Raw genomic sequence first — 20275 nt, 5'->3', positions numbered from 1 at the left:
TGGTAGCAGTCGGAGGAATGAAGTATGCTGGCTAATTAGGAAGGGGGACAGAGAATAGACCATGTGGAAGAACAACAGGCGCTGGGAAGACAGTGGTGAGCACAAAGCTGGGCAGACATCCTGAAGGGCTGAACGTTTTCCAGACAAGGGGTAAGAGACTTGCAGGGCAGAGATCTAAATGGGAGCACGCACTTTCTTTGAAAAGGGGTACAGAGTTATTTTCTAATTATTTGTAGATTCCAAGATTCTGTCAAGCACTCACTATAGTAGCTACCTCAAATTAGATTAGCATTTTTAGCTCTGTAATTTGTGTTGAAAAACCACCAATCAGCTATATTACTTTTTTCCTAAACTGCATTACCAATATTTCTAAACAGAAATTAAGGAGTAAAAAGTACCAATACCACTTGAGCCAGTCACTATAGTAAGTGTGTAGCAGAATCTCGGAAGGCGACTCAGATCTGGAGGTATGTGGTACAAGAGTGCTGTGTGGCAGAACACTTTTAATGTTACACCCATGAAATTGATGGTGCCACAAGGGATGCCATAAAGAAGGTAACCATTTATGTGGCCATACACAGAAACTGCATCATGCCTGATTTAAACAGTAGAAAGGTGAGTTTGCATGGATCAGCAATAATCTACGACAAATCATAAATCAGTTGTAACAAATAATTACATTTTTCATTCAACAGGTCATTCAGGGCTACTCCAATTTAAGCCACAGCTGTGTCCACAGCAGATTCTGCAAATGCTCCATATGGTGTCTTACTTCCTTACTGCACTGCATGTTGTAATAATTGCAAACCAGAGTAACAACACTCCTAGAACTACTGCCTTTAAACTCGTTCACAGGCTCTGTATAAAATACAAAAGTGCGGAATTCATGCCTCTCTGCAAATCATTGTCAATAACGCCCAAGCTGTAAAGCATGAACAAAAGGGTCAATATTCTCAAAGGGGATACCTATTGAGCAAATCAAATAATCCCTCCATGCGTAAAAAATAAAATGACATTGGCAAAAAAATCCTATCACATGAAAGAAAGCAATTGTGTCTATGTCCATGTCTTAGTGAAATTCATTTGGAAGCACATAACATGCACATTGTCACAATAATGACAGATAATATCTGTTGTCATAATAAATATCCATTTCAAAGGAGAAAAGGGCTTCTTTGAAGTGCGTGTGGCATAGTAAAAAAAAAGCTACAAACGGAAAGACAACATCAACAAGGATGACAAGGAAGTAAAAACTAAATAAAAATAGAACCTCAGTCACAGCACGATCAGTGAAAGGACAGAAAGCAAGCTGAAGCAATCAGTACTTGGTCTCTGATCCAGCTGAAAGAAGAGGAAGTCAAGTCAGCACGCTCTGGCCAATTAGAAGGTAACAAATAAAAGTGACAACAAAGCCAATGAATGCTAAGCAATGGGCAGACTGCAAGCCCCTTGCTTGTTTTGTCTGACTTGCAAGCGAGAGCACTTGCACTAGCTCACGCGAGACCTAAAAAGTCATTCTTTGAATAAATACAGAAAAAAATAGGCATCTAAGGTCAACGAATCTGACACACTGCTTTCAAGTAGAGAATACAAAGTGAGGTCTGGCACTTTCAACATTTTCCTACAGAACCTTTCCCTTTGTAAAGTGCAATAGAACATTTTTATTTGATAAAACAGAAAATACCCTCAGTCAGTAGAAAGCAGAAACACAACCACCATAGGAGCTTACCTTTAATTGAGAGTTTACAAAGTTAAATTAGCAGTCGAGACAATATCGAGGGCCGGCTAAAATGAAAGTTTGTTAATTTTACAAAAAAGTACCATCATCACTAAAAAAAAGCATATGAATGAATGATATCAGTTGCACAAATAATTTATCTTTGCCAAAACTGAATAACGTTTTACGAAAAGGAAAAGCGGCATTAGACAAGTGCATCCATTTACACGGTCTATGTTTTCTTATCTGAACTCGCTCCTAGAAACATATCAAGCCCACTCCTATATAATTGGTAACATAAGGGTGGTAAGGTGCTAATTAATAAATAGATGAGAGATGCTCAAACTTGCAGAAAGAGCCAGAAAAAACTGTATCAACTGCACCATGGTGAACAAAGGGAGTGAGAAGAGAGTAGTAGTACTACTGGTCTTGTTGCCAGTAAGAATCATCCAATGAAATCTCATCATTCAACATACCTTCTTCTTTTCTTCTTCCTTCAGCTCCCATTCTAATCGGGCCTTTCTTGATTCCCAGTTTGCCGGCAACTTTTGTCTTTTATCTTCCTCAACAACTTCCTGGTGATTGAGTTTCCGAGCTTCATTCTACAAAAAAAAAACGTTGTCAAAGATGGAAGGGCACCTGAATACGCACCAGGATATCCATGGCTAATTTTTTTGCATAACTTAAAGATTTGGGGAACAAAACTAGATTTTAATTAGCCGTTTCTAGATATAACACCATCCACAACAGCACAGCCTTAAACATGGCTACTAAGAGAAAAGGAGAGGGCAATACAAAGCAAATGAATAAACAAAAAGAAACATTTAGTAGGATAATGCACTTGACACAAGCAAAAGAGGGACAACAATAACAGTAGTCAGTAGGTAAATTAGATTGAAAATATGAAATACAAAAACAATTATAAGTTTTCAACTGGTGATCTATCGAGATGCACAGTTACAGTCAAGCATAAAGGTTTTTTTGTCAAAAGTCACCGAAGGCAGAAATACTGTTGCTCATCAACCAGGGAGAACTGTGAATATAGGGCCATATGTATCAACATCCAGATTTGCGAATCTCAAATGGCGATTTTTTAGAAATCGCTATTTGAGATTTGCAAATTGGTATGTATGTAGAAAATCGCATTTTCTATGCGATTTCTTAAAATTCCTTAATTGCGATTTGCAAATTGCGAATTGCAATTTAGGAATAATTTCCCATTTATTACTATGGGCCAGGAGGACCAGAGGAATGATTCGGAAGATATTTTCAATTTGCGATTCGCAATATGAGAATCGCAAATTGAGAATAATTTTAAGGGTGCAGGGGTGTCCAAAGGACACCCTGTTGCACCCCTGAAATTAGCATGGGTGCACATGTGGCGCACATACATGCCCTAAAGGCATGTATGTGCTTAACATTGCACTTTGAAAAATGCAAAAAAGTTAATTTTTCAAGGAATTCGCAAATTACCATAACTTGAAGTTGGTGGTAATTTGCGATTCCTTAAGGCCAATTTGCATTTTTTTAATGCTTCTTACATTGCATTTAAGGAATCGCAAAATTCGTGATTCCTTAAATGCAATTGCAAAATAAGGAATCGCAAATTTTGCGATTCCTTATTTTGCACTTCATTTTGCTACATACATACCATTAAGCGAAAATGAGTTCGCAAACGCCAAAATTCTGCGAATTTCGGCGTTTGCGAACCCATTTGAGCTTCATACATATGGCCCTAAGTGATTGTACATATGGTTCTTACAATTGATATAAATTGACAACGAAGAGATGCCAAAAAAAGATAGATTTTTGGGGGAATAAAGCAATATTGATGGGCACGACAACTTTAAACTCCTATTGTTAGGCGATACAATGAATGTATAGCAGAGATGAGTGAAGAATTCATGAAAAAAACTGTTTATTGTTTATGAGGCCTGGGCACACTAAATTACACTTGCACACTGTATTCTAACTTCAAAAGTAGTGCATTCTGGGAATGCAGGTCCTTAGAGGGCCTCCATAGTTGCATCAGCCTTAAATAGTGGCCAAAGGAGCTCTGCAAAGCCATCGGAGGAGTGACGTCAAAAGCACATACTTAAGGTTGAGCGTAAACTACTGCGCGGGCAACATGCTAGTTGGATTCCTAAAGGTGGCTTTCAGCAAACTCCTAATGGAGCATGCAACCAGCAGAATGCCTAACAGTTTAAATGTAGTCAGAAGAGGTTGCTTCATCAGTAGGTAATAACATTTGTGACGGCAAGGAAGGTGTTTCTCTTCTTATTGTCTGGAGCTATAGCATGGTAAATAAGTATTGAAAAAGTTAATTTTAGCTTTTGTTTGGTTGGAAGATTTTGCAGGCTTCGCTAAAACACACAGCAAAGGGCATAAGCAGTCTGAGTGAGTTGGGAGAGATTAGGTTAGGGAGGTGTGGGTCAAGATGCAGTGTGCGTGAGTTAGAGCTGAGGCACAATGAGGATGGATTTAGATGAGGGTGAATTTGAGGTTAAAGTGAAGCTGAGGTGTGGGAAATCATGGGAAGGTGTGGTTCAGTTGTCCTGAGGTAGACCAGGGCCAACAGGTTTACTGGTGACCAAGGAGCAGCTGCTGTGAAGCACAAGATTTCGATGGGCAGAGGTCAGTGAGAGAAGTATTCAGTCCATCTTTACACATGTGCCACAGTCCATGAATGGATGCACAGTAGGTAGTAGGCCTCTGGATCTTTTTTTACTTGAGGTGCTTTATTAACCCCTTGCCTGCTGATGATGGAACCGCTCCGTCATCAGCTGCGGTGGCGCTGTGCTGATGACGGAGCGGTTCCGTCATGGCCCGCTCGGCGCTCCTGCGCGGAGCGAATTCCGTGCCTGCGCTGAGCGTTCCATTGAGCGGGGCAGGCCATGACGGAACCACTCCGTCATAAGCAAAGCGCAACCGACGCTGGTGACGAAGCGGTTCCGTCCCCAGCATGCGGCCGCCGCGCGGCCGCCCCGCCCCCTTAGCACTGCGGCGGAATAGCCGCCGCAGTGAAGGGGTTAAGGATTAATTTAGTTCTGCTCTACAGAGGCGATTTGTGGAGATAAATAAGGCAACAGAAAAAAGTACAATGAAGCAATCCCGCCTGCACACCTTCCCCCCATACCAAAATGTTACTAAGACATGAGCTGCAGTGAGGGGCCTCTCGGCTCACGGACACCCATTCCTACGTGTTTACTTGCACAAAATGTATCACCTGCCCGTTCATTCACCAGGAGTGCCGCAAGATCATATAATGCAACCAGAACAGTTTTAGCTTTGGTAACGGTGGAAGAGAGCGCCTGGAACTAGGGCTGGATAAAATTATTAATTCCACCGGCGGAATCGAAGGAATTTGATAATTTTGCATTACTCCTGTAACGCAGTATTACTAATAAATTCCACTGCTCTGCCAGCGGAATTAATCTGCAGTGTTTGGTGTTTAAACAGGTCAGGAACAGGGAGTAGTCCCTCAATGTTTACTGCAGATTAAAGTTTAATCTGCAGTGATTTATAAATATAGAGGGACAGCTCCCTCTTTGGGCCCTGTTAAGAGACCACTGATTGCACTGCAGTGAATGCGCCTCGGCACCCTTTATACTCTGCAGTAATTACTGCAGAATATGTAAGGGCACAGAGGGGTATGCATGGCATACTCTGCAGTAATCCAGGAACATCTTAAGTATTTTGGAGGTCCTGTGCCAAATGTATTTTGGTGGCCCTGCTTGGAAAAGCCTTAAATTTATGATCCAGTTTTCATTCTTTTATGCCCTCTTTGGTCAGGTCACTGACAGTGCACAGGCACACTCATACAAATTCAAAATATGTTTACATCTAATATTCAGGGATAGTGACGTGTGTTTTCAATATTGTAACAGCAGCAGCTCGCTAATATTACTGCAAATATTCTCTATGACATTGTCCAATTTCTCATATGTGAGGTTTTGTTTTGACCTAAAAGAAACTTTTTACGGATGTTGCATGAAACAAACAACATATCTCACTACCATGATTGGTCAATCAAGAGATTTTTGGATGAGGTCAAACGTGCATAAAGAAAATGCATAAATGTGTGCTACTTGAGAGGACCACTTTGCTTTCTTTACTTTGGGGTGACTTTGAAGTTGAATTAGAAGTTGCATATTGATGAGTTTCATATTTCCATGACTGGCCGAGCCAATAAGCACAACACATATTCAGGCCATGTTGAAGTTTATAAAGGCAAGTCAATGTCCACTGTTAGTTACGGAGTCAGAGTCATTCCCAGTATATCCATGTGGCAATTCAAAAGAAGCAGAATATACTCACACATTCTCACATGGATACTTTCTATTTTTTTTAACCATGAGCTTGCACTTAAGTATATTTTTTATAAGTAAGAACTTGGTTTGAAACAGTGCGGTGGGCATTCACCAGAAATGTGCACGTTTTCTGGGAATAAATGCATTTGTTGGTGAGGATGAAAAGACACCCGCAACTGATAGTACAAGGGATTTTACTAGAGGAAAAAATATTTCCAATGGAGAAAAAAAAAAAGTTACATTTAGAAGTGCAAATGCATTTTTGGATCACATTTCACATGAACTTTCATAGACACAAATAGTTTTGCAAATTGAATAATCCTAGAATTGGGAGCCTGGCCAGTGGGCCAAGATGGCAGACATCTGAATAGGCTTCTCCGCACCACTCTCACCTATTGCCAAAATCCATTGTGAACATCAGAATAGTGACTGCTGTGTGATAAAGGGGCGCGTTAACTGCCGTCTTGAATGATTCTGCCCATCCTAGCCAGTTAGGGTGAGGGGAGCGACTGCAAGAATGCAGACACTATGCTGCCCAGCTCATCAGAGGCACCAGATGAGGTGTTCAGCAGCTGCAGAAGACTGGCCTCCTGTCTTTCCAGTGCTGGGGATGACTGGGACTCTCAGGGCCCTATGTCTGGAACACAGGCTTTGCTGCTGCCCCTGGGGCCTGCCACATCTGACTGCTATGTGGACTCATTGGAGCTGAGGGATGGCTCTTCACATATTTGCACCTCTGATTCCGAATAGCCAGCGGTACGTAATCTTAGACATCCTTGAAGCCTGGGGGGCACTGCCACCATGTTCAAGAATATTGGTGGCCATCAATTGCAGGCAAAGATGGCTTGTTATAGCAGGGCGCCTCTGGGAAAGTCGGCCTGGGCCTCGTCCAGACCCTGACCCACACAAGAGGGAATGTCATCCTCAGTCGAGATGATACTCCAGCCCATCAAAGACATGAGGCTATCCTTGGTGGGTGAGATGTAAGACCTTTAAACAGATGTCTCACTGCTGACACAAGATCTTCTTAAGATGACAGCGTACGTAACAGAAGTGGAAAAGTCCATCTCTGCATCAGAAGATCAGATTCATGGGATGCAGGCTAACGTTTCTAGGCTACTAGAAGCCATCAAGCACCTAAAGGCGAGAATAGAAGATGTAGAGGGCCGATCCCAGAGGAATAACATTCAAATAGCGGGATTGCCTGAGGGAGTCAAGGGAACAAATGCAGACCTCTTCCTTACAGATAGATTAAAAAGCTGGGCCCCATCTGGAGACTTGTCCAACTGTTTTTTGTTGAGCGTGCTCTTCTTGCCCTTATGGGGAAGCCCCCACCTGGTCTTCCCTTGAGGCATGTCACTGCGTGCATCCTCAACTATAACAATAGTGGAGGTAATCATCAGAGCGGCCTGTAAATTAGGGACAATCACTCACAAGAACCAAAAAATCATGCTCTTTCTGGATTACACCAGCGAGGGGCAGCAGCATTGACGATCATACCTTGCAGATACACAGAAGCTTAGAGCAATGCAGATGGAGTATTCGCTGATGTATGTAGCCAAACTCATGGTCCACTTCAGTGGTAAATCTTCTTCGATAGACCAGAGTCTGCATGGGACAGGGTGGAGGAAAGAAAGTTGAAACGTAGATGGCTGGCAAATTTAAATGGGGGAGACCTGGACGGCTGTAGTGGAGGGACATTTGAGATAACAGAAGAGAACCCAACAGCGTGGGGGGGGCATGACAGGAGCCCCAAGCCTGATGGCACTGACGTAACTGCCGATCACGATGCACAGATGGAAGCATTCCTACCTTCCATGCTATACTACCTGATAATGTGGGGAATCCTAGCCCACCTACACATTAGGAGGAGAATGTCCCACTTTGGAAAGTACTGAAAAGACACTGTTAGGCAGGTACTGTGACACTCTCTTTTGCACAAATACTCCCTGACTAAGCCCGACTAAGCCTAGACAGCAATGTGAGGACTGACTGCAGGTCACCCAGGTGTAAAATCATTCCCCTAGGTGCAGATCTTAGCAAGAGACAAGCGTTTAATATAAGATGGTGGGGGAGGTGCAGTACCACTAATTGTTTGTGCACACCCTCGGCGTTTGGTTTCATTGTTAACTGTTCATGGTTTTTGACTGGGTAACATACTTCAGAGGTGGAAGTGTAGGGTGGGAGGGGAAGGGGGCAGGAGTTGAAAATTTGTGCTACAGTGTGGTTGTGCTGGTTACTTTGAGTTCAAAATGTTTTGTTTTGCTACAGGAAGGAGGAGGAGGTGTGACAATCTAGCTCAATCACTTATCCTCTCGACAAACTAATTCCCCTGAAACTAAGGTTGCCGAAATCTAAAGGGTCGGCTCCATGGTTCACAGAATCTCTGAAGGAGAAGAAATTGCACTGTAGAAAGATGGAAAGGCAGGGGCGTAAACTCTACTTAGCTAAAGAAGCTACACTTGAAGATAGCTCTAAGTGAATACAAAAGGGAAATCTGGAGGGCTAAGGAGAGCTACTTCACAAGAACCATTACAGAGGCAGCTAATAAATCTAAGAAGGTATTTGAAATATTAAAAGAGTTGGTATCTCCAGACTGCGTAACACAAACAGTTGATCCTTCCCAAGATCTTTGTGACAATCTATCTCACTTCTTTCAGAATAAGGTTGATGGGATTATGAATGAGATAAAAATGGATAGTTATGTATAGCAGTGGAATGACTCCATGAATACACTATCACCGATATGTAATCTAATAACCATTAATAACTTTCACCATGAGAGAACTCTGGGTGCTCTGAACAGGGAGGGACCAATAACAGACGAAGAGTTTAAAATTCTTGCCTCTTCAATCCCCTCTGGCTCCCCTCTAGACCCAATCCCTACCAAAATTTGCAAAGATAGAGCAGATGAGCTCTATCCAATTTTACAACAAATGTGTAATCAATCTTTAATCACAAGAGCGGTACCAGCAGTTTGGAAGATGACGCTGGTCACACCTTTGTCGAAAAAACCTCAAGCTGGTGTGAAAGACCTCAATTTCTCTGCTCCCATAACCGGTCAAGATTTTGGAAAAACACAGTGGTAAAATTCTGGCGGGTTTCCTTGGAACATAATGATTTGCTTTAGCAAGAACAAATGGGTTTTAGACCAGCCATGGCAATGAAGCAGCATTGGTCGTGGCACTGGATGACCTAATGATGAGTGTTGTTCGTGGTCAGGCAGCAATTTTGATCCTGTTAGACCTATCGGCTGCTTTTAAAACCAGCAACCATAAAATTTGTTTTCATAGATTAAAGGAGGTAGGAGTTGGAGGTGTCCTCCTGAACTGGACAGTCTCATATCTATTTAGGAGATGCCAAGCAACCTCTCTTCCCCAATTTAGGTCAGAATTGAAAGATATTGTACATGGGGATCCACAAGGATCAGCCCCAAGTCCTGTTTTGTTTAATATCTACCTTCGGCCACTGCTGTCCTTAATTAAATCTTTTGGGTTGATATATATATATATATATATATATACTTACACATATATATAATGCAGATGACAACCAACTAATATGTTCTGTTAACAAGGTTTATTTATTTATTTTAAAGGTTTTATATAGCGCTGGCTAGACCTGGAGGTATCAGAGCGCTTTACATGAACATCAAATCATAGTTACAGGTTACATCATTACAAAGATTACACAGTTAATAGAGCATGACAACATAGTTACTTGTAAGGTCGAGATAAACAAAAAGCACAAATACGTAAGGGGAAAAGCAGGCAAGAGGATAGATTCAGGGGAGGGAGTAGGCGCTGGGGAAGTAGACAGGTAATAAAGGCGGGAAAGAGAAGGGGAGGGTGAAGGACACAGCATGGAAGGAGGAGAGGAATGGCGATGGGGACACAAACCAGTAGACGAGTCAAAGCAAAGTCCAGTAAGCTGTGATCCATGGGGAAGTGATATCACTTCTCTATCTCTGTTACGGGAGGCCCCCTTTACGCAGTAGACACTCTCAGAGGGGTCTCAGACTCCAAGGCCTACATACTGGATCCTTCCCCAAAAAGGGGAGAGGGAGTGCTTTGGCAAGGGGTGCCGTACCATACCTCAGCTGAGAGTGACTCCATTGGCGCAGTGGACTCTCTCAGCCAGTTTGCTGAGACTCCAGAGTATAATATTGGATCTTTCCCCAACAAGGGGAGAAGGAGTGCTTAGTCAATGGGCACAGATGATAGGGCCAGGGGCTAGGCAGATTAGCAGGAAAGATGAGTGATTCAGCGGAGAGGGGATAGGAGCTAAAGAAGTAGACAAAGAGAGAAAGAGTACTAAATGGGAACATAGTTAATAAATGAGTTATTATATAGCGCTGGCTAGACCCGAAGGAAACAAAGCGCTTTACATGAGGACCAATAATGTTGCAATTTACATCAGTTAAAAGTTACATAAGTATCAAGAAAAGCATTTAAAGAACATAGGGGACTAGGTGAATGGCGCAAAGAAGGGTAAGGGGATAGGGTAAAGGGGTAGGAGGAAGATAAAACGTAGAGACGAGGGGAAAATCTAGCCAAGGTCCAGCTGGGTAGGTCATTTATTGGAAGAGTCCACAACCCATCTCCTCTTTAGCTATATGGTAGCTCCACCTGGCATTAGCCAAATCGCTTGGTCTCTACAGTCTGGGGTAAGGTCTGCAGGTTCCAAGTCCTGATGTGTAAGCAGGTTAGGGGATAGGTTTAAGGTCTGGTCAATGTCCAATTGTTGTCCCAGGGAAGTAAAACAACGCAGTTAGAAAAGCCCCATGTTTGCCTAACTAAGATGGCTAACTGTCTCAGCCGGAACGCACTCAAATTCAATTGAAGCAAGACAGAATTTCCGTGCTTCTCTCCCGGTAAAACCCCATACCAACAAGTAACTTTTGGTCTTGGATAAATGAAACAGACCTATTAACAGCTCGATCAGTTCGTAATCTAGGAGTCCTGTTTGATGAGAAGCTCATATCAACAAAACCGAAGCTACTTGCCATGGACTGATGAGGAATCATAGGAAAATCATAACCTCAACCAGCCAGAAAACAGGTGGTGCAGGCTACTGTCTTAAACAGATTAGACTACTGTAATTCTCTTCTGCTGGGGGCCAGAGACTATCTTTTTATGTTTAAAGTATTTTATTGAATGAGTACAGAGAAAGAAAATTAAACATACAGGCAAGAATGATTGCGCAGTACCCCAGGAGGCTATCCAGATGAGTGCGCCGTGCATTAGGTCCATTCAGCGTGGCCTCCTTCAGCGTAGACTAGCAAATACCATTATAATACAAAACAGAGATAGTGCAGTCCCTCTATACTCTTTCAAATTTTGCAGAACTACCCCCCCCCAACTCCCACGCCCTCCCCAGACACCCCCCATTCCCTACCCTCCCCATCCAGAGCATGTCCTTCCTTGTACATCATGCCCACAACGCTGCCCGTCGGTGCTTCCCATACCCAGATAGTGAGTTCTTAAGCAGTGTGGGCCATCGGCGGAGTGACTTTCAGCAATCGGAGGTACCTTGGGCATGTGAGCTCTCTAAATTCCGTGGTTAGTAGAGCATGGAATGGTTGCCACAGTGATAGTTTTATCCATACCCAGGACATGCCACAATCTATGAAGCCAACCCATGGCAGAGGGGATGACAGTCGAGCGCCAGTGTATTAAAATGTTTTGCACCGCGGAGCCCAATGCTATTGCAATTTGTCTCCCCCTACGTGACTTCAAGGGGTACATCAACCCATTTGGGAGGCCTAACAGTGTGTAAGCTGGGAAGCGGGGGAGATCTATACCAAAGTGTGTGTCAATCTCATCAAGCACCTCTTTCCAGTAGGATTCTAGCAGGGGACAGTCCCATAATACATGTGTCAAGGTGCCTATCTGTCCAGACTCTCGCAAACAGGTGTTTTCAACATTGTGATTCATCTCGTGTAATCTTTCTGGAGTATAGTACCAATAAGTCTATACTTTGGTGAATGTTTCAGTGAGCCCTATATGGTATGAAGAATGCCTAGCCCGATACAAGATCTGGTCCCATTCCTTATGGCTCAGCGTCCTGCCTAGTTCTCGATTCCACCGCTCTCTGCCTGGGTTGTGAAAGTGGAAGGGTGGCGGCTGCAACAGTTTGTAAAGATCAGTGATGTGTTTAGTGTCGGACGTGCGTGTGATCAACCACTTCTCGTATGGTGACAACCTCCTGTCAGCTAACTCACGCACCTGTGGCTGTAACGCCCAATGCCTCACCTGCCAGTAACGCATCCTGTCCGATTCAGACAGCCGGAATTCCTCCTTGAGGCTCCGAAAAGGGAGAACCCCATTCGTGTCATACAATTGTGAGAGCGCCCTACAACCGGCTGTGCGCCAGTGCGTGAAGGCCCCTGATTCCATCCCTGGTGAAAAGTCCGGGTTGTCCACTATTGGCGTAAACGGGGAGGGGAACGTAGTGAGCTCATGGACCCTGCAAGTGGCGTCCCACACTTTCAGTGAGACCCGCGTGACATAGGATGCATAAAGATTAGGAGGGCGGTAAGCCCTACGCAGAAAGGGCACCTCCTGCAGCGGGCGACCTGCGACTGCCTGGTCCTGGAAGAGCCAGGGTTTGTCTGATTCCCACCTACTCCACTCCACCAGATAGCGCAATTGCGCCGCTTGAAAGTACTTGCGCAGATCCGGGACACCAACTCCCCCCGACTCCGGAGCCAACATCGTGAGAACTCTCTTAATTCGAGGTTTGCGACCCTGCCAGATGTAACGGGCGAGGTCTGCTTGAGTCTGCTGGATCCATCCCTTAGGCGGCTGAAGTGGCAGTGCCCGAAACAGATACAAAACCTGGGGGAGGATTGTCATCTTGATCGCCGCCACTCTGCCAAGCCATGATATCATGCCCTTGCCCCATCTACCCAGCTCCTCCCTGATCTTCTTACTCAGAGCCTCATAATTAGCTGTGACCGTTGCCGGCAACGTGGGAGCTAACAGTATACCTAATTACTGTACTTGGTGCGACGACCAGTGCATAGGAAAGAGCCCCTGCAACTCCGATCGAGTGGCAGCCGTTAGGGAAAGATCCAATGCCACTGACTTCCCCATGTTCATGCGGAAGCCAGCCACTGACGAAAAAGCCTCCAGTTCGCTAATACACGCGGGGAGAGCTCGCCTCGGATGGTCCAGGGAGAATATCACGTCATCAGCATAAAGGCTGACTGTATGGACATATCCACCCATTTTCACACATGTCGCGTCCGGGTTTTGGCGTATCCTCTGGGCGAACGGTTCCATATATAAGGCGAAGAGAAGTGGCGACAGTGGGCAACCCTGTCTGGTTCCTCTCTCAATGCTAAATCCTTGGGAGTTACAACCGTTCACCCGTACCACCGCAGTTGGAAACCTATAGCAGTTAAATACCATGGTGCGGAACTTTTCTCCAATCCCCATTCTCTCCAACACTCTTTCCAAATAGGGCCAGTGCACCCGGTCAAACGCTTTCTCGGCGTCGACAGCTAGCAGCATTCGTTCCCCCGGGATTCTAGAGGCTTTCTCCAAAATGTGGACTATCCGCTTGGTGTTATCCACCGTCTGCCTCCCCAGTATAAAGCCAGCTTGGTCTGACTCTACCAATCCGGGCAGGTGGAGCGCCAACCTTGCCGCCAGGATCCCTGTATATAATTTTAGGTCAACATTGAGGAGAGAGATCGGCCGACATGAGCTGCATTTGGTCCGGTCCTTTCCGGGTTTGGGGATAACTGACACTGTCGCCTGTAGGAGATCGGATGGAATGGCTCCCGAGGTGGAGAAGGAATTAAAGAGTCTGGTTAGAATGGGCGCCAGCAAGTCACTGAACGTCGTATAAAAGAGTGTGGAGTATCAGTCAGGGCCCGGGGCCTTGCCATGCTGGAGTCTGGAGATGGCTGTAATCACCTCCTCAACCCTGATTTCTCTCTCCAAGTACTCTGTTTGTATCGGCGCCAAAGATGGGAGGGTGATCGTATCCAAGTTATCCTCCGCGTTTCCCTCCCCTAGGGGATCTTCCGTATATAGCTTTGCATAGAATCGCTGGAAGGTCTCAGCTACCTGAGCATCGTCAGAAACCACCGCTCCGTCTCCAGCCTCAATCTGTTTCACTCGACGACACTGGTGAGACTCTCTCAATTTATGCGCTAGAAGCCGGACACACCTGTCCCCTCCTGTATAATACGCATGCCGCAACCTCAGCCCTTCATATTCGGCCCTATCCATGTCAAACGCTGATAGGACTTTCCTCGCCGCCTTCAACTGCTTCCAGATTCTAGGGGCCCCCGTACGGCGGTGCACCTGCTCAAGTTCCCGGACCTTTTGCGTCAGTTCATCACGCTTCTGACGCCGTTCCCTATTCTCAGCCGAGGAGACAGCAATGAATTCACCCCTCAGGACCGCTTTAAGCGCTGCCCATTGAGATAATAGCGAGGTCTCCCCATTGTCATTATGGGCCTGGTATTCTCTGATTGATTCCTTTATGCATGTCACCACCATTTTCTTATGCAAGAGCGTATCTCTGAGCCGCCACACCCCGCGGGGAGCCGGTGTCGACGGCAGCGTGAAGACGCCTGAGACCGGTGCGTGATCTGATAGAGAGAGGACCCCAATTTCAGATGCTATGGCCAAGTCACAGACTGGGCCAGTGACTAAGATATGGTCCAGTCTTGCGTAAGTTTTATGTGCATGAGAATAGTAGGAATAGTCCCCATCTGTAGGGTGGAGGTGGCGCCATAGATCGTGGAGATCAAGATCCGTTAATTGACCCTTTCCAGTGTGCGACAGTTCCCCCGTCTGTGGGTAACGTTGTGTTGATCTGTCCATAGAGGAATCGAGCACCATGTTCAGGTCCCCCCCTATAATGATATGCCTGTCTGTGGACACTTATGTCCACCAGGGCAGAGTGAAGGAAGCGCTCCTGATGGTCATTCGGGCTGTGTACTGTCCCTATAGTGAGCGTCAGTGACCCCAGTTTGAACCTGTACGCCAAAAGCCTCCCTTTCTGCTCTGCGAGTTTGTGGAGAACCTCCCCTCTAAAGGACCCAGACACCAAGATTGCCAGCCCCGCTGTTTTGGAGTTGTTCGAGGAGAAAAACTGTGTGGGGAACTTGCGTGAGCGCATCCTATGGCAGTCACGCGCCAGCAAATGAGTCTCCTGCAGAAGGCAGATGTCCGCCTGCGTACCCTCTAGTAGAGACAAGACAGCCCTTCTTTTAACCGGATTGTTGAGCCCCTTAACGTTCAGGGTCACCACCGTAAGGGTCCCCATAATCAATCAAACCAAAGCGGCAAGAGCAAAAGAAAAGAGCAATAGCTGTAAGAGGTAGAGCCGTGGCCAGATGAGCCCGGGAGCCCCCTTCGGGGCAGCTTGTACACACCAAGAACTCTGGATGGAGCCCCCCTCCCTTACCCTCAACCTCCTCCCAACTCCCCCACCCCGAACCCCAAACCCCGCCAGAAACTCCCCAACGCCTCCCACCTTCCCCTCCCTTGCAAACCACAACCAACCCAACCCCAACTGTTCCCCTCTGCCCCCCCCCCCCTTCCAGTCGGGCCCAAGGACCCATTGTCCCAGTCCAGTCCAGGATGGACAAGTCTGTGGAGAAGTATTCAAGTGGACGTCCGGCCACAACCCACTCACCCTCCACACCCCTTCCCCCGGATCCCCAAACCAGCTACGTCAGTGGTGCTTCATCGATCTCCCCCCAGAGTTCTCTCAAGCTGTCAAAGCGACCTCTCCGGCTGCAGTAGACCTGTCCACCTCTTGGATCGCCTCAGCCATGTCCGCTCTGATTGTGGGCGAGTCCGGTCGTGCTGAGGACGCGGAGGGGCGCCTCCGTGTCACCGATTGCCAACCATCCCTGGTAGTGCGACGTCTACGTGGAGTAGGCACTGCATCGTCTGTCACGGTGATCCCCAAGACGCTACAAACATCCTGCAAAGAGCGAAGCTGGTGGAGTGTTCCATTCCACCTGAAGATGAGCCGGAAAGGGTGGCCCCAGGAATATTGCGTGTCGTGGTCCCTCAGGAAGTCTGTGGCGATTTTGAAAGTTTTGCGCTTCTGAAACGTGATCACCGAGAGATCCTGAAAAAGGGCAATCCGGTGTCCCCTAAAGCTTAGGGACTGCTGCCGTCGAGTTTCACGGAGAATCCGCTCCTTCAAAGGATAGTCCGGCAGGAAGGCCAAGATATCCGGCGGGGGGGGCCGAGGCCCGGCGCGGCGGTCCCACCCTGTGTGCTCTGTCTATCCTAATGACAAAGTCCGTCGGCTCACCCAAAATCTCTCTGAAGAGGTCCTGCAGGTAACCCGTCGCGTCCTCACCCTCCTTTCCGGATGGGACGCCACGGACCCTAACATTGTTTCGGCGAGAACGGTTTTCAAGATCCTCATTGTGTGCTTGGAGGTCAAGCTGCTGGTCTTGCATGCGCAGCACCTCCTGCTGCAGTTGCGTTATCTCCTCGTCTCGGGTATGTCCCGCCGCTTCTACAGTGGCCACTCTCTCGCCCAATCCATCGACTTCTCTGCGCACTTCCCGCACTTCTCCGGCCACCTCCTGTTTCAGGGCTTGGAAATCGTCCCTGAGCGAGCTAAAAAGAGATTCCAGGAAAGACCTGGTCACTGGGGGCTCGCCACCCACTGCCCCCTGGGAGCTGCTCGCGGGGCTCGATGATTGCTGACCCCTATCTTTCCTCGCCGGGCCCCTCGTTAGCATGTCCTGCAGAGTTCGATCCCCCTTCTTATTTCCTCTGTTGCCAGCCATGACACCTCCTAAATTGCTCTCTTGCGGCAGCTCCAAGAAAAGAGGCGAAAGTTCCGAGCTAGTCCGGCCCAGTCCAGTAGGGAGCTTAGAGCTGCAGCGTCTCTCTTCCTCGTCTCACCGCGCCCCTCTCCCCGGCCCGGGAGTCGGGAGTGTATCCCAGTGGTTTGGCTATAGGGCGCCAGGATCAGGCAGCACGGGTCCGCACCCCGCAGACCAAACCAGCCACACCCAGTGAGGCACCAGCCTAGCGAGAAAGCTGCGCCTCGTAGGAAAGTGCAATAGTGTCCTGTCCACTCACCGGGCTCCGGCTCCCCCGCTTTGCATCTCCGCCGCTACTCCGTCGATTCGTGGCTCACCGTCGTCGTTTTCTGATCCTTCACGGAGACCTGCGCGGGCTTTCGGGCCTCCGCTCGTTGGCCATGTGCCGGAGGTGTCCCGTCGCCAGACCACAGTCCTGGTGGTACTCCCGGGCCCGCTCGGATGTCATCTCCTCACTCCACGCTTGAGACCGATCCGTTCCAGCGGCCTCCCCTGCGTCGTCCGGGTCTCGTGCGGGGTCGCGGCCACGACCGCGCACCACTAGTTCTGCTCCCCGGACACATATAGTGGGCCGTCGATGTGATTCAGGCCCCCGCAACGGCCACCGGTGAGGCACCGGCCTAGCGGGAAAGCTGCGCCTCGCAGGAGAGTGCAATAGTGTCCTGTCCACTCACCGGGCTCCGGCTCCCCCGCTTTGCATCTCCGCCGCTACTCCGTCGATTCGTGGCTCACCGTCGTCGTTTTCTGATCCTTCACGGAGACCTGCGCGGACTTTCGGGCCTCCGCTCGTTGGCCATGTGCCGGAGGTGTCCCGTCGCCAGACCACAGTCCTGGTGGTACTCCCGGGCCCGCTCGGATGTCCTCTCCTCACTCCACGCTTGAGACCGATCCGTTCCAGCGGCCTCCCCTGCGTCGTCCGGGTCTCGTGCGGGGTCGCGGCCACGACCGCGCACCACCAGTTCTGCTCCCCGGACACATAGCGGGCCGTCGGTGTGATTCAGGCCCCCGCGACGGCCACCGGCCCCTGCATATGATCCCGGGTTGTCCGGGCATCTCCCTTGCCTGGCCCTCCTTGGCAGCTCAGTCGTTACGGGGGCCGCGTGTGTTCGGCGCTCAGGCCGCGGTCTCAGGCCTGCGCTTCCGCTCTCCGCTGCTCGCTCAGCGAGAGCTCTGTCGGCCACCTCCCAGTCTTCTTTAGCGCGTAGTCCGAACCGGAGTCTCGATGCTCATTGGGGCTCGTCCGCCATCCTTCAGCGGTCACCGTCGCAGCCCCGAAATCCGGACTCCAGAAACAGCCAGGGGAATCCTTGGGCTAGGCCGCGTCCCCGGTCTCTCTTAGTTAGATCAGCTTGCTGGGACTCCACCTCTTTCCACTCTTGCGTGCGATCCCCGCTCCACTCGGGGCGCCAACACACTCCTGGGCTCCACTCATGGCCACACCAGCGGCCGCCACTCACCGCTTCTGGGCCATAAAGGAGTTCCACCACTGCCTCATCAGGGATAGTGCGCTGCGGTGCTCCGGACAGCCGCCAGGTAGGCCTCTAAGATGGCCGACCCTCGGCTTCGTCACTCTCGAAAACTCCCGAAAAGGCAGTCCCAGTGCAGCTCCAGGGTTAGCAGAAGTGCGTACTCCGGTCTCTCCGCATCCGCCGTCATCCCAGCGCCAAACGGGGGGAGATCGGCAGCTTGTTCACGGTCTAGGGCTCCGAGGCCGGAGGAGCTCGCGGAGAGTGCGTCCGCTCACCTCGCCATCTTGGCCACGCCCCCCGAGACTATCTTTTTAAAAGACTCTATAGGATTAAAGTGTTGGCTGCTAAACTAGCACTGAATAGAACACGATTTGATTATGCTTAAGTCACTCTAAAAGAGCTTCACTGATTGCTTATTAGGGATAGATGAGCCTTTAAGGCCATGTATATGGTCCATAAAGCCTTAAATGGAAAGGGACCAAGAATATTACAAAATAAATGTTGCCATTACAGACCTCTAAGATCTTTAAGATCATCCTCAGCAAATCTGCTCTGTACACCAAAATTTGAAAAGATCATAATCGGTGGAAAATCCTGGAATAAGATGCCAAATTCCTTGAGAGAGAATGTGAAGCCGCTGAGTTTCAGGAAGAGACTGAAGACTTGGCTCTTTCCCAAGTAGATGAGTTGGACCCAGATTCTCCTGTGTGATTGCTCTTTAACAGAAGGTACCTGCGTTGTCTGATTATTCAATTAGTGCCAAGATTCCTGTTGGGTGGAAGTCAGGCTTTACAAATAATGAAATAATAGTGAAATAATAATGAAATAATGAATTTGGTATGAAATACTATGCAGAAACGCTGCTCTTGAGGTCCCGATATACATCGGCCGATATCATTACAGCAACATTGCACACACATAAGAGACCTAACAGACCCAAGGGATTTGTCCACACCGCGTTCTATGAAAGTCTGTGGACACAGAAGCCCTTCATTAGGAATGTATTGCCGAAACACACAATCGTCCACAACACACATCCTGGAATGTAAACGGAGTGAACAATAAAATCAGGAGGGGAGCAGTGATGCTGATCCGGACACCCTTTTGCTCCCGGAAACCCATTTGCTTAGCATCAAGTGTGACTTTCTTGGTAGATATGTCTACGTTAGAGTGTTTCACTGTCATTACAGAGATCTTCCAGGAGTGTTGCAATTCTGTTGCAATTCTGTTGCAGAAAGCATTACCTTGTCCAACACACAGGTGCATTAAGCCATTTCGGGGTCATTACGTGGCAAGTGGAGTGACAATTGGGGATGCTTATAAGTACATATTTCCCATGAGCTGCAAAAAGGCACACTCCTACATATTCCAATCTCATCTTAAATGTGTTGCCTGAGAAGATAACAGGTGGAGAATTTACCTCTATAATGCACCCAATATTAGATGTACAATGTGACTTACAGGCGCCCTTTGCACATCAGTGACATCTCTAGATCTAATCGACACATGGGGTCCATTAGGATGGCAGGCGGACTTTGTCCGCCCGCCACCCTTACGGAGATCGGGAACGCCCGCCATAAGGGCGGGGGTCCCGTTGTGGCTATTAGGATGTGCCCGCCACTGTGGCGGGCATATCCTATATGTTTACATTGTGGCGGGCGGTGCCCTCTGCACCGCATGCCACAATGTAAAACATAGGTTGACGCATTCACACATGTAAAGCGGCAGGCACTGCGCGGTGCCTGCCGCTTAGCATATGTACATGTGGGGGGGTACCATAGGTCCCCCCATGTGCCCCACCGACAGTGGCGCCAACCTGGGGGGCCTGCAGGGGGCCCCCGCAGCAATCTCCGCATGTCTTTCCGTGGCGGCGTTGCCGCCGCGGAAAGGCCCACACATTTTGCCATGGTAATATGAGTGGCGGTGTCCATTGGACACCGCCACCATATTAATCTATTAC

The 20275-nt window shown here is 48.0% G+C and overlaps 1 protein-coding gene across 1 annotated transcript in view; it reads right to left on the bottom strand.

The window, feature by feature from the left end:
* Window positions 1-20275, bottom strand: part of LOC147666679 (pre-mRNA-splicing factor SYF2-like) — a 182632-nt gene that overhangs the window by 148521 nt on the left and 13836 nt on the right. The window contains exon 3 of the mRNA XM_086948974.1: window positions 2194-2319. Within this exon, the coding sequence (XP_086805100.1) occupies window positions 2194-2319 (126 nt within the window). The remainder of the gene's footprint in view (window positions 1-2193; window positions 2320-20275) is intronic.

The sequence above is a fragment of the Lissotriton vulgaris genome, unplaced genomic scaffold (assembly GCF_964263255.1).
Source record: "Lissotriton vulgaris unplaced genomic scaffold, aLisVul1.2 SCAFFOLD_1297, whole genome shotgun sequence".
NCBI classification, from domain to species: Eukaryota; Metazoa; Chordata; class Amphibia; order Caudata; family Salamandridae; genus Lissotriton; species Lissotriton vulgaris.
The sequence above is the reverse complement of the archived record's forward strand: the minus strand, read 5'-3'. Positions and strand labels throughout refer to the sequence as shown.